This window comes from Pinus tabuliformis, chromosome 1_1 (assembly GCF_031772625.1).
Source record: "Pinus tabuliformis cultivar Carrire ecotype Pingquan chromosome 1_1, CPIR1, whole genome shotgun sequence".
NCBI classification, from domain to species: domain Eukaryota; kingdom Viridiplantae; phylum Streptophyta; class Pinopsida; order Pinales; family Pinaceae; genus Pinus; species Pinus tabuliformis.
Window position 1 is genome coordinate 488,126,869 of NC_142297.1, and position 14,236 is coordinate 488,141,104.

Here is a 14,236-nt window from a genome sequence, read left to right on the forward strand (position 1 = left end):
ACTTCTTTCTCCAAATACTCACAATACATAGAGTCAGGACCTCTAAAATCTATAAATGCATCATCAAAATCCATGAAATATCAACCAAATCCCATATGTTCTTCACATATTATAAACATGGGTTGTTACAAGAAGTTGATTTGCTCTATCAAGAAGAAGAACTACAGCACATGAAAATCGTTGTTCATGGATAAATCCAAGTTTGTGAGCTCCACAAGATTGGCTAAAGTCTTTGGCATTTCTCTAACGAGATTGCAGCATGCCAACCATAAACATTACAACTTCTTCAGATTTCCTAGCTCTTAAGTTATGGTTCTAGTCTTGGTCGAGCTCGACGATGGGGCGACGTTCTTCATCAGTTCTTTCAATGTTGTGTAGATCATGTACAGGAGGAATGTGGGTGGGCATGTATCAACACAAGCAGAGACTCAAACATGAGTTGGACCTGCTTTGACGACACAAACCATATGGTAAAAAATGATTGGATAGAGGATGACAAAAATCGAAGGATCTGATTAGCTGGATTTGCCTAGCCCAACCCCGCAAAGGGAAAACCTTCAATGTGATTATTGATAATTAAATTAAAATTTTAGAAGCTTTATTCCAAAATAGACATTTCTTTTTATATTTATATATGAATTAGCACAGTCATATAAATTTTTTTTTTCTAAGCAACATTACCTACTTTGTATTAATATTTACAGCGGAAATTTACATACGATATAACTTGCTGCTCATGTGGCGCCATGGCAGCTGTAGCATAGTCCCAAAACCCATTACATTTCTGAGAAACCCACCTGAAGGTACCTAGACAACTTCCTAAAACCACCATCAAAAAGACACAAGGCATCTCTGTAAAGCCCACGCAGGGGCAGAGTTTGTCACATAGAAACAGGGCTTGTGGTGATAGCCCACGCCAAACAAAACTCCATTCCGTAACGGAAGAGTAACCAAGAAACAGCAGATGATACATATGACCGAGAACCAACATTTAACAGAAAAAAACAAACTAGAAAGACTAAAGACAACAGGAGAGATAACAGAACCGACCACGATCCCACACGCGTCCAGACTTCATGCATGAGAGCCACCTGGGCTTAGCCCTCTTTCTCGTCATCCCCTGGCTCGTCCTCTGGCTTAGCTTCCCGAATCCAAGCCCAACCATGTCCTTCTGGTAGGCCGTCCATGAAAGCCGGCAATTCAGGTTCGCTCTCCCGCAATTCCGCATCCCTTGAGCTTGAGGCCTCCCCCAAAGGCCTTTTACCTTTGTCCACAAGCCGACATTCTTCCTCCAGAGCCTGAGGCAGATTTCCCTCTCGCACCAGGTGAATTCCCTCTTCATTATCCAAGGGATTCTCCATTGCAGGTGGCCGAGGCAGGCCGTCTTCATTTTCGTCCGGGATCCTGGTAAACAACACAGAAATATGAGCATTGATGCCCAAATTTTCTCTGGGATTGCGCAGTGAGAAGATGACAGAGCCGAATGCAGGTAGAGTTTGCTCGCCATTGCTGGACCCTCCAGCTTCCACAAATTGACTCGCCTGCACCTGAGGTGCTCCCCCACGTCGGTAACAGTAAACACAGCAGCAATGGTGGTGTAGGTCAGCCGCAGGCCCGCGAGCGGATCTGGCTCTTCCTGAGCCTCTGCCCCGACGGCATGGCATTCGCTCACGCACCATTCTTCCAAATTCCGCTTCCTCAGACGAAGCTTGCTCCCAATTCGGCTTACGATGACAGACAAATGACTGTAGGCATGAACCAGGGAGGACCAGCAGTCGACCAGCCTCCCCCAATTCCACAATGACTCCAGAAATCTCAGAACGCAGAGCAAGAACACCATCGCTGTGGGTTTCATCTGCTTCCAAATCGACATTCTTAACAACCCCTTCATTCCTTCGAAATGTCCCCGCATTGAATGCGGCCATCCTCCTCCGCTGTGGTTCCTGCGCCTTCATTAAGGCTCGAGTGCTGCATTGCTGGTCGATGGGAGGTGGCGGCGAGGAGCCTTAATGCCCTCCGTCCGTCGCGTGTCCTGTCGACCGTGGCAAGTGGCCTTACCAGGTCATGCGAGGTGGCACCCGCATCCGGGAAGCACAGTCATATAAATTAAATAACTAATAAACTTTGATATGCATCAACCAATAATAAACATCAAAACACTTACTTCATAATATATCTCATGTTGCTAAAATTAAAAAAATCATAAAAACTAACTAAATTATAACTTTATTTTAAATTATTATTATTATTATTAATTATAAAAAGAATTATGCCCTCGAGCAACTCAATTGGCGATGGTTGTGTTAATAAAGTATTATGTGCGAGGAGGTCCAATGCACCTATAGTTTATAATGGTAGCAGTTGGAATCGATTCCATGTCATACAAATACGAGATAGTTGCCCCCTCTCTCTCTCTCTCTCTCTCTCTCTCTCTCTCTATATATATATATATATATATAAACACATGGAATATGATTTTTATCTATGAAGATTTATTCTCACTTTGCCATGGAGATTTTTAATCTATAAATAAGCTTTCTTATAATACCAATAACTCACTTCCAAAAATCATATATCACTTAAGAAAACCAGAACTCACTAGACATAATTACTTTGGAAATAGATCTCAATTTTAATTTGTATATACTATTAAGAATATTGTAAAATATCATGGAAGTTAAATCTTTATTATCCATCTAATATAAACCATGATATGTTTCAAAAAACATCTTAACTTGAATGATTTAGTGTTAAAATCTTCACAAATATATTGTAACCTACCCATTAATACAACTTGAGTGGGCCTAATGGTTAAGAACATGTGTTTCCTCCTAAGAAGTCACAAGTTCAAAACCGAAGGGGGGTAGAGTATGTATGCCTTTGTAGACTTAGCGGTCAAATTACTGCGCAGAGGTGGGTCCCTTGTCCCACAAACAAGGGGGTCTCATACACCAATTTGGTGTCTCGCTTGACCATGACCTTAAAATTGGATAATAATTATTAATAAATAGTTATATTACTCAAGTTCTTTGAAATCCTGTTAGAGCCTCCAGCTTCACCTGAACCCACAATAATAGTGGCTGAGGGTCAAGGGTTACAACTTGAAACTGGGTCCATGAAAAAACCATGGAGTCGAATTTCTCATTCTGGACAACCCAAGTAAAACAAATGCTGCAGAAAATGGAATTTCTGGAAACTAAAAACAACAAGCTTCGTTCAAAAATACACACCCTCTCTACCAAAGTTTCAAAGGTGGAAGGGGATAATTTATCCCTTAAGAAGATATCACATGAAAGCAAAGACTAGTAAAATCTCCATCCTCCAAATGATACATTGCATGCATAAATTCTCTACCTTAAAAGAAAGCAGGAAGAAAAATGATCCCAACAGGCCACCTTTAAACAAGAAACTGAGACACACATCAATTCTTAGGCACAGATGGTTCGGGCAAAGGATAAAACTTCTACACCTCTTGCAACAGTTGAGGAGGTGGTGCAAGCAAAACTTGTGGAAGTATTCACCAGATGAGTGAGAGAATTGAATCTCAAGGTGAGAGGTCTCCCCTTACCTCACTCCTCTCCGGATCCTATGGAAGTGGGGGCTAGGTTCCTTCAGGATACCCTTTACCTCCCTGATATATCTCTCGACAAAGCTTGGTTGGGCTATGACTCCACTCTCTTCCTCAGGTTTCGAACTGCATCCGATCGACTCCGTGCCCTCAGGGCTAAGCAGAAGTTGTTTTCTCTCCCCAACAGGATTTTCTTGGATGAGGACCTCATTCGAGCACAGGTTGTGGAACTTAAACAATCTAGAGAACATGTTATGGCAACACGATAAACAAGGAAATGGGTATTTATCAGGAATCTTCCGGTAGTCATTCGAGATCCCTTCCCACCTGGGTGGGAACCCCAAATTGGAGCTTCCAAATGTCGGGCCCGCTTGGGGAGACAACAAGGTACAAGCATCTTTATACGTTGTTGGAATGACAATGGATCTTTCTGCTCATCATCGAGACTTTTGTATGATGCTATCGAATCAACGGACATCCTCTTCGTGATCGAGACTCATGCAAGCCCTGTTCAATCTCTTCCAGATATCACATGTTACCATTGATTCTCAGTTTGCAGGTAGGAGACGAGGAGCTCAAGAGGGGTCATAGGATCAAGTGGAGTTGCTTGTTTGAATAGTGACCCACTCCAAAACATGGAAGCTTTGGTAGCCAAATATGATTCTGCCAGGTTTATGTGGATTCAGATTAGTGTCATAGTCTCTCCTTCGAGGGACATCTACATTGCAGTCTGTTACTTTCACCCAACCTCTTTGCCATTTCCCATCCATAATGGCTCAAATGGGGACCCCTTTGTGACTTGTACACCGGCATCACCCAATACTTTGTTGTTGGGGAAGTCATCCTCCTAGGTGACTTCAATGCTTGTACTAGAGATCTCTAGATCCCTCTCCACGATTGATCAGAGGATGTGTTTTGTACCCAGGGGATAGATATGGATTCAATTGCACTTCACTGGATGTCAAATGATGCTTTGGGGCCCACTACAGTTTATAATAAGCATCTATTGCAGTTGGGGGAATCACAAGAGTTGTTAATTTTAAATTGTCTCCCTTGTTTCCTAGACTCCCGCTTTTTCACGTGTAAACCATTTGGAGCGGGTGCAAATGTAGTTGATCATGTTTTCGCTAGCTAGAACTTGCTCCCTTTTATTCGTCATCACTCAGTCTCCCCCATCCCCCTTGCTGATCATGCACTTCTTTCCTTCTCTCTCTGGTATGACCCTCCCCTTTCATCCCATCCTTCCCCTCGAGGCCCACCCTGAACCACCTTTCGATTTGACGAAGGTGACCCTGACATCTTCTCCTCTACCATACACAAGATACTCCCATCAGAGACCTAGTTCTCCTTGCTTGATTATGCTTCCACTAAATACACCCGTATTTCATTTGTCATTTGGGAAGCTACACTCAAATCCTTCCCTCACTCCACTCGTTCCACCTCCATCTCTCGAAAAGTTTGATCTTGTCCCATGAACAAATAGTATGACGAAAAATGCAAGACTCTACATCGAGAAATTCGACATGATTTCGCCCATTCTCAACCCTTCTACCTTGACCTCAAATCTTCTTACCATCGTCTCCTTCGTCGCAAGAAATGACTCTTTGTCTCTCATAGAAGACAAGAACTTTCTACTCTCCTTGCCCACTCCCTTAAACAATTTTGGTATACCATCCTTCCCCGATGCTCCCCTCTTCCATTTGACCTCGACCCTACATCCATGTTCTCTCACACTTCCAACCTTTATGAATTTCAGGGCAAGGGAAAATTCATGTTACCTCCCCACCCCCTTCCTTTTACCTATTCTCAGATAAAGATATTAGAGAGGCCATTTGGGTGATGAACAACAACAAAGCAGCCGATGAGGAAGGCTACCAAGCAGAGTTCTTTAAACATGGTTTCTGTGCTTTGGTTAGCTACTTGGCTGATCTCTTCAACCATGTAGTCCGTGAAGGTTTTCCATCGGCATGGTCACACCACATCATCCATCCGATCCACAAATCAGGCTCCAACTCAAATCCCAATAACTACAGAATTATCATGGTGGGCCACATTTTCTTGAAGTTGTATGCTATTGTTCTACATAGGAAGCTCTCTAGTGACCTTGAGCAGAGACAAATCAGAGCTAGGGAATAGGCAGGTTTTCGACCAACTCATGACCATTGACCACATCTTCACCCTCCGCGCCATGATTAAGGAGGCACGACATTGCTCTTTGAAAGTCTACTGTTATTTCGTAAATTTACGGAAATCTTTTGACTTTGTTCCGAGGGAAGCCTTACTCCAGAGACTCAGAGATATTGGCATCTTTGCAACCCTATTGACAACTATTACGCGCCTATATGAGTCTATCCTTGGTTGTCTTCACGTGGCTCATGGGATGTCTCATTTTTTTCCGAAGCATTATTGGGGTTAAACAAGGTTGTCCATTATCCCCTACCCTGCTTGGGATCTATATTGATGAGTTGGAGGATTTTCTACATGAGCATATCCAGGACACTGATGGCTGCCTTCTTCACCAGGTCCTGATATCTATTCTACTCTTTGCTGACGACGTGGTCCTCCTCTCCTCATCTTCAAAAGTATTACAGAGGCATCTGGATGCCTTAGCTCTGTTTTGCAACTTCGACAATTGATGATCAACTTGGGTAAAACCAAGGTTATGATCTTTAATGGGGTGAAGAAAACTTCAAACCTTCACTTCCTATCCAGAGGGGAGGAGGTTGAGATCATCAGCACGTATATGTACTTGGGAGTGCAATTCTCATGTCCCTGTTGCAGTTTGTGACCAATGCTTCAGCATCATATCAACAAAGGATATGGATCCTTAGCCTTTCTTGAGAGACATTGATTTCGACATCACTTCTAGGACATCTCGTCCAAGATGAGCCTCATGGACACCTTGATTTGTCCCACTGTTCTATATGGCTCAGAGATTTTGGGATAGTCTTTACTTGAGTCAGATTGGGCTTCAATTGAGAGAGTCTGGATTCTTCTTCTCTGTCGCATCATTAGATGCAAACATACAATACCTCAACACATAATCCTTGCAGAGTTTGGAGCTTAGCCCTTTTAGCTTGAGACAGTCTTCAATTTGGTCTCATGCTTGCATCGTGTTCGGGGATTTGCAGACTCGATAAAGAGTAGGGACCATTACCCTTACTAGGCAAATTGCTCTTCTGAGACTATTGCTCGTTCTACTCTCTTGGGCCGGGCTAGATGTTGGTTTACAGGAGTTTCAGATCTCTTAGAGTCAGTGGGCATTCAGTTGGATCGTCTCCCTCCTTTCCGCTATTCCTTAGATGCTCATGGTCACCTTCTACCTACTAGACAGGAGTTGAACAAGATCATCAGGGAGGACATCTACAAGCAATTCGTCCAAGTCACCTGGGTCAATACTCCAGGAGGGTTATGCCCAAAGATGGCCTTCTACACCGAGCACTTCTTGGAGTTGAGAGACAGACTCATAATATGACCCTAGTATACGTTTCAACACTCGATGGATGCTCTTCGCATTCCTCTAGTCCAGTTCAGAGTGGGTTCTCATAGACTTCGGGTATAGATGGGCCACCAGATTGATAGACCAAACAAAATCTGCCAAGTATATCATTTACATGAAGTAGAGACCGAGGTGCACTTCATTTTTGGATGCCTTATCTACTACGAGATCAGAGGAAGGTTTTGTTGCCTGTCCAGAGACACTCAAACCCTCACAAACTTTTTCAGGTATCCCTATCAGAGATGCTTGGCTCTATAAATGCAGGAGGCTCTCAGGTTCCAAGCACGTATTCTTCAGCCTCCCATCAGACCAGACCCCACACATAGGATCGTGACATTTTTCAGGGCACTACCTTCAGACAGGGGCATGAAGAGACCGATTAATACTGTTTCATATCCAGACTCTAGATCAGTGAGGATCCATGGGACCTCACTCGGCAACAAATCCATCTCAGATCTGTCCCTGGGAGACGGACTATGTCCTCCAGACCTCAACATTGTGCAAACTCCCTCGGAGAACGATTTAGTGGACAGTCCGCACCTCTCACTGACCCTTCATCAGGCCAACAAACTTTGTGGAGTTTTTTTTAGTGTTCTTCAATCAGCCTCGACTGTTATGAGATATGGGTTTGATCCTCAGAGCCATTAGACCCTAGATCTTCTTCGTCAAGGCATTCCATACACTGTATCTTTTATGTTCCTGCATTGTACCTTTTATATTCATGCATTGTATTTCTTATAGTAGGCCATTTGGTTCTCCAGCATTGTATAGACATCATTGTACTCAACAATCCCTTTGACCTACTTTATAATCATTAGTTGGACATAAATATCATTATCTTATCTTTAAATTTTCCAATTAAATTTTTTTTGAAATATATATAACTAACCTTGCCCGAAGTTTTTCCCTCTTTCGCTAATTGTATTACAAGTTCTTAGAAGGTTTCATATTCAATTTCCTTTGAAATAATATAACTAACCTTGCTGGGAGTTTTTCCCTCTTTTGCAACAAGTGTTAGCTTATAGCAAAATGTTCTCAATTTTTAGGCGAGCGGTTTAGGAGCACCTGGCGTATAACTCCTAGCAGAGCTATGCTATTAAAAACGAGAAACAAGAAACGAAACGAAAAACGACAACCATACGAGAAACATAGTTTGGAAGTTTCACATTCAAGAAATTAAAAGAGAAAATAAAAATAAAAATGAAAAACACAGATTTAATTCCAATTTTCAACACAGTTTCAATTAAATTTACAACCCAAATTTTATTGAAAAACTAAATAATTTAAATACCAAAGTTAATTGAATATTAATTATATACATTCTTATGCTTCCTAATCAATTAAATGTATACATTCTCATGCATTTTACACCTTCAACTTCCGTGAAGAAAATCCAAATAATTTTAACAATATACATGTTTGGAAAACAAATCAGCTAAAAAAAAGGACAATAGTATAGAAATAAACTTTCTGTATGCTTGGCATATGCCTCTAGGGTATTAAATGAATGCATGCATAAAATCTACAATAAAGAGCTCAGTAAGACTGCGGTGATTCATCAAAACATCGTACATGCCTCTGCGCTGAAGATGTTGCGATCGGGTCTGTGCGATTGGGTAATAGAGTCGTTATGTACAAGGATAATGGTCCCCTGATTTGTCTGCTCCTGTAGTCTGAGGGAAACGGTAATCACTGTGCCCAGAAAAGACGCGCTGAGGGTTAGGGCTACGTGGATGGGAAACACATGCCCATGGGCTCCTGCTCGCCCTAGGATCTTTGCATAAGTGGTAGTTGTAATCACAGGCATTGAAGGACGCTCGAAAGAACAACTTTCCGTGAACTGTTCTATTAGCGTTGTCATCGGTCCTACGATTTCCGCAGTGCCTGTAGGATGTAAGGCAAGCCTCCAGTCCAGTTCTTTGAGCTTAAAAAAGCTATCAAGAGCACCATGTGTCATAAGATTGTTTATTGTAAGCCTGGGTGTAATTGATTCCCTCTTTTGCGCGTGCATGGGCAACCCCTAGGAGCTGCTGAGAACGACCTGCAAAAGAGCGAACTACGACCTGTAAAAGAGCGAACTACGACCTGTAAAAGATTTCCCATAAAATATATGCACCTGTTAACTAAAAGGACCGTAGAAAACGGCGTTTCCGCCTGGTCTCGTTTCTTATACGTTTTTTTATCGGGAACGGTGGCAACCGTCCCGATTCTGGTAACAGAGCAGCAGAGGACAACAAATCAAATACAAATACAGATCTAGAGCCACAAAATGGTGGGTTTTGAGTAGAACGTCTAGCAGTATTCTGTTATTCCGATAACAGAATAAGAAAATGACCAGCAGGATAACACCGGGCGTAGGAGCCAATTTACTAGGGCAGCATACAGCTGAAAGAAATCAGGATGCTACAGCCTATGTTGGAAATTTGGATGCCCAAGTTTCAGAAGAATTACTATGGGAGTTGTTCGTCCAAGCCGGGCCTGTAGGTAAGTACGCACGCTCTTCATTGTCTCATTTGCATTAAATAACAAATGGAAGAAAAAAACAAACCGCGGACCTTATTCTCTCGTTTCGCGGAACAGGATCTGTAGTGGGGTTTTAAGGTATCTTTATCTTTTAAGGTTTAAGGATTTTTGCTTTATGCTGCATTCAGTTGGAAATGTGTTATATGGAGGATTTGAACTGAAAGAGCAAGTCACTTCACGTAGCTGTCACATGAATTTCTCAGTTTTCAAAGGTTGTGCAACTAGGGTTTTGCTCTCTGCTCCAAAGACACATTTTCTCCGAGCTTGTTAAATCAGTTTGTGGTTGCTAACTGGCTGGCTGGTTCAGTAGTGAAGTCGACAGAGTGCTAGGGTGCGTATCGGGGTTCCCTTCTCGTGGCTCTCCACCCCATCCGCATTATGTAAATTTAAAGGGGGGAAGCCTGGGGCAAGACGTTGGTCAAAACGGCATGAATTGGACTGGCAACCTGCACACCAAAGCCGAAGAGTAACGGTATGGATTGCAATGGTGTAAAACTCCAGTAAAGCTGCGCATAGAGCTACATAAGAAAGACTCCAAAATGCTTAAATAGGCGGTCACAAGAGCACAGCTGGGTCGGTGAAAGCGGGGTAGTGTTATTTCTTTCACTGAGGTTCAATTCCTCAAAGAAGTGGCAGCTACTAGTGGCCGTTGAATAGTAGAAACGATGGCGGCCATTAAATAGCAGAAACTATCATGTCTGTAGATGCGCTGACGTGTCAATGTACATACCCAGTTATAAGTTAACTTAGGTAAATTATTAAAAGTTTAGTTGGTATTCTTGCTACCCACCCTTTTTAAATGCTGGATTCCTCCCAGTTTGCCATAAACAAAGGGCCTCTCGTTGTATTTAGACACAACATATGTAATAGATGCAGTGGTTCTAGCATTCTTTCAATTGGCTTTTGGATCTCTGTTAATTTTACGAGTTCTGTTGTTTGTAAGGAGTTTAAGCATGTAATGATATTGCTTTTTGCTGCATGTCTTCACATGATGAAGTATACGCCGATATGTTAGTGGCAGCATTTCGAAAGGTGGCCAATGCCCAACATTTGTTCCTAGGAAGCTTCTGGAGTTTCCTGAAAATAGCTCGATGTATGCCAAACTTCATTAAAATCTGTCAAGACAGTTAAACTTGACCAGACCATCCAAGCAACTTGCTCAAATTCCATCGAACTCATCAATTTTGGTCAGATTCCCGGAGTCTTGGTGTGTCTGACTGGGCTTTACCGAGCTTGACCTAAACGAGTAGGCTTGACCCACTTCATACCCAATCCAACTGTGGAGTACGCAACAACATCAATGGGTCTTGTTTCAATGCTTCAATCCTGGCACCTAAGCCGAAGGATGTACATTCTTTGCAGTGCAACGTCTTTGTCATGGTTTATGAAACACGTCAAAAGAAAATCTGGGAGTGTTATTGACAGAAGTATTGGGGACGTTAGTAGTTGTTAGATTTTGACCAATGCTGTAAACTCCAGAGAATTTAAAAAAGATATCAGAGAACCACTACTTGAAATACTGGGCAAGAATTTAGGTTTCTACCTACTGTGAGTAAATCGTGAGAGATGCAGTGAAGCAAGCAAAACATTGTTTGAGACCATTGAGACCATTGTTTGAGACCATTATCATGAGTCATAATGTCATATACAATGAAATGAACCAAATAACTAAATTCTAATATTACTTATGTCCTCTGCCCCTTTTGCGAGAAAATGCAATAGGTTTCCCTTTCCCTCTAGATGTAGATGGTAGCGGACTCTGCTGTGCTCTAGAAGCTGAAGAACTAGGAGCTACAGGAGGTAGACCACGTCCTCTACTGGTGACAGGGGTAGCTTGGGTAGGTTGTGTCACCTCCTTCTCCTAATGCTTCTCCTCCTCATCAAAAAATCGGAGAAAAAAAAAATTATTATTATTATTATTTGTTTTGTTTTGTTTGTTTTTTTTTTGTAGTCCAAGGATCGCGATTTTTATGAAAAATCGTGATTTTTTGTGAAAAAACTAATGTAAAAATTGGGCGATAATATCGGCAAACTCAAAAAATCGCGATTTGCCGATAATATCGCGATTTTTGCAACACTGGTTGCTTTATGTACACTTATTCCTTAATGATCCCATTAAGGTACGTTGTCTTCACATCCAGTCGATGTATCCTCAATTCCATAAGCAGGACAATAGACATAACAACTCTAATAGAAGTGTAGTCGACACTTGGAGCAAAAGTCCCATCATAGTCCACTCTCTCTTTCTGGGAGAGCTCTTTCGCGACAAACCTTGTCCTGAATTTCTCAATGCTGCCATTTGCAACATGCCTACATGGAACTCACAATTGATTTCCCTTTTGGTTTTGGCACTATGTTCGAAACACCATTTTTTATGATGGAGGTGTTCTCTTCCACTATGGCTTCTCACCATATTTGCTTGTTTGCTGCATCCTAAAAACTAGAGGGCTCTGAATCAATGATGGTGCGCATCAATGCCATATAGTTGGGAAAGCTCTTCGGAGGACCGCTCTCCTTGAATGTGCTCTTAGTAGCCTCAACATACTCCTCAACATCCCTTAATGTCTATGTGAACCATTGAGGTCTCCTGACAGAATCAGAAGGGACTAATGTCTCCTTCTCCTCACTTGAAGATTGACTTACTAAACTGGAAACTTTGTGTTGGGTGACCTATGGCTTTATACTAGTGAATGCCTCCTTTGGCGTCTTGCCCTCTTAGATTCTGTGCAGACACTTGTTTAGGATGTAGACTGCTGTGATGCATGCCTATGCCCAAAGAAACATGGGCAAGTCCCAGTCAACCCTAGTAGTCTCTATGATGGATACATTGCTTTGCTCTGCAATTCAATCTTGCTGTGGGTTTTACAATGTTGGTAGCTACCTCTTGATTCCTGCTTGCTTGTACAAGTTCTTGAAATCGTTGGAGGAACACACATCCCCATTATCTGATCTCAAAACTTTGATCTTCTTTCCTATCTGGTTCTCAGCAAGAGCTTTGAACTCTTAAAATTTGCTGAACACCTCATCCTTTGTCTTCAAGAAATAAATTCACGATTTGTGAGAGAAATCATCAATAAAGGAAACATAGTATATACATCCCAAAATTGATGCTATGACATCTTTCCACAACATCTGGATGAATTAGGTCTAGAATCTCCAAAGACTTGTGTTCATCAATAAAGGAAACATAGTACATACCTCCCAAAATTGATGCTATGATATCTTTGCACAACATCTGAATGAATTAGGTCTAAAATCTCCAAAAACTTGTGTTCGCTGCTTGGGAAAGCAGGCCTTGGCATGCTTGACAGGCGCGCACCCTCTGTATACTCCTTGTTGTTTGATGTATACTCCTATGACTATCTCCCCTAGAATAGGCAATGGTTTATAATGCAGGTGCCCCGTTCTCTTGTGCCATAATTTCTACAGGCTGTTACTGCTATGAACTGGGGCTCGAACAGATTCACCCTGTAACCTGTACAAATTGTTTTTGCTAACCCCAATCACTTGTGCTGCTTTTGGGCTAGATTCTCTTAGCCTGATAAAGACTCGTCTTTTCTTGAACTCTACTACAAAGCCCATATCTTCCATAACCAAAACTAGAAGCAATTTTTTCACTAGACCTGGAACAAATAACACATCATTAACAAATTACTTGACTTGAGCTAGAAGGAAATAGAACCAACTTCTACCATTGAATACTTTGCATCATCACCAAGCTCAACCTATACTCCCAAGTCCCACGCTGTTAGACTGGAAAACCACTGTCAGGCTGGTGTCATATGGCTAGATTCCCCATTGTCCACATACCACACTTTCCTTGAACAATGCTGGTAGAAAGGCAAGATACCAATGAGAATTCTTTTTCAAACTTGACAGCAAACTTTTTCATCTAAATTTCTGCTGTGGCTGGTACCTGCTTTTGCTGTTGCTTCCCTTTGTCGTTCTTCTTTTCTAGACACTTTGATGCATAATGTCCAAACTAATGACAAATAGAGCATAAGGTTTTACTCAAGTCTTTCTTTCTTGGTCGTGAGGTTGACTCCTTACTCTTTCCCTTTACCCTTATTGGAACCTTTTCGTTTGCCCTTATTCATCTGATTGAATAGGGCTAGGACCTAGTCACCATCCTTCTTTCTAGCCTTTCACTCCGTTCAAGATTCGAGTTTCCTCCTAGATACAACTACCCCAAAGTATTTCAAAATTGGGAAGTTTCTCACGAGAACAAACACATTGGACAAATGTATCTCACAAAACTGGGAATCCAATCAGTGCCATGTTTACCAACTCAGCATCTTCCACCTTCTCCTTGACTACTTCAAGTTGGTCACGAATCTGTGTGATTTTCATTAGGTAAGTGGTAATGGTGTCAGAGGCTTACTAGCGCTTCGAAGGTCTCCTGAGCATTGTTCTTCTGAGATATGTGAGAAATCAAGTGATCTTTAATGGCATCCATGATTATCCCCTTGGGTTTTACCTTGTCCTTGTTGTGTGCTGCCCAATGGTATGGATCTGTTGGTGGTGTCGCTGCATCTTTCACGATGTCCCACAGATCATTCTGTTCCAACAAGAAAGTAAACCTGACTTTCCAAGATAGAAAATTAGAGGCACCATCCAATATGTCCTGGGAGCTGAGGCTATCTTTG

At 42.0% G+C, this 14,236-nt stretch overlaps 1 protein-coding gene across 2 annotated transcripts in view; it reads left to right on the top strand.

The window, feature by feature from the left end:
• The first annotated feature begins 8,625 nt into the window (after positions 1-8,625).
• Positions 8,626-14,236, top strand: part of LOC149213910 (uncharacterized) — a 114,964-nt gene continuing 109,353 nt past the window's right edge. Inside the window, exon 1 of one of the 2 annotated variants that reach the window (XM_089392129.1) lies at positions 8,626-9,551. In XM_089392129.1, coding sequence (XP_089248255.1) covers positions 9,398-9,551 — 154 coding nt within the window. In that variant the 5' untranslated portion in view covers positions 8,626-9,397. Of the gene's footprint in view, positions 9,552-9,599; positions 10,341-14,236 lie in introns of those variants that run through there. The other variant, XM_089392130.1, reaches the window with a different exon arrangement.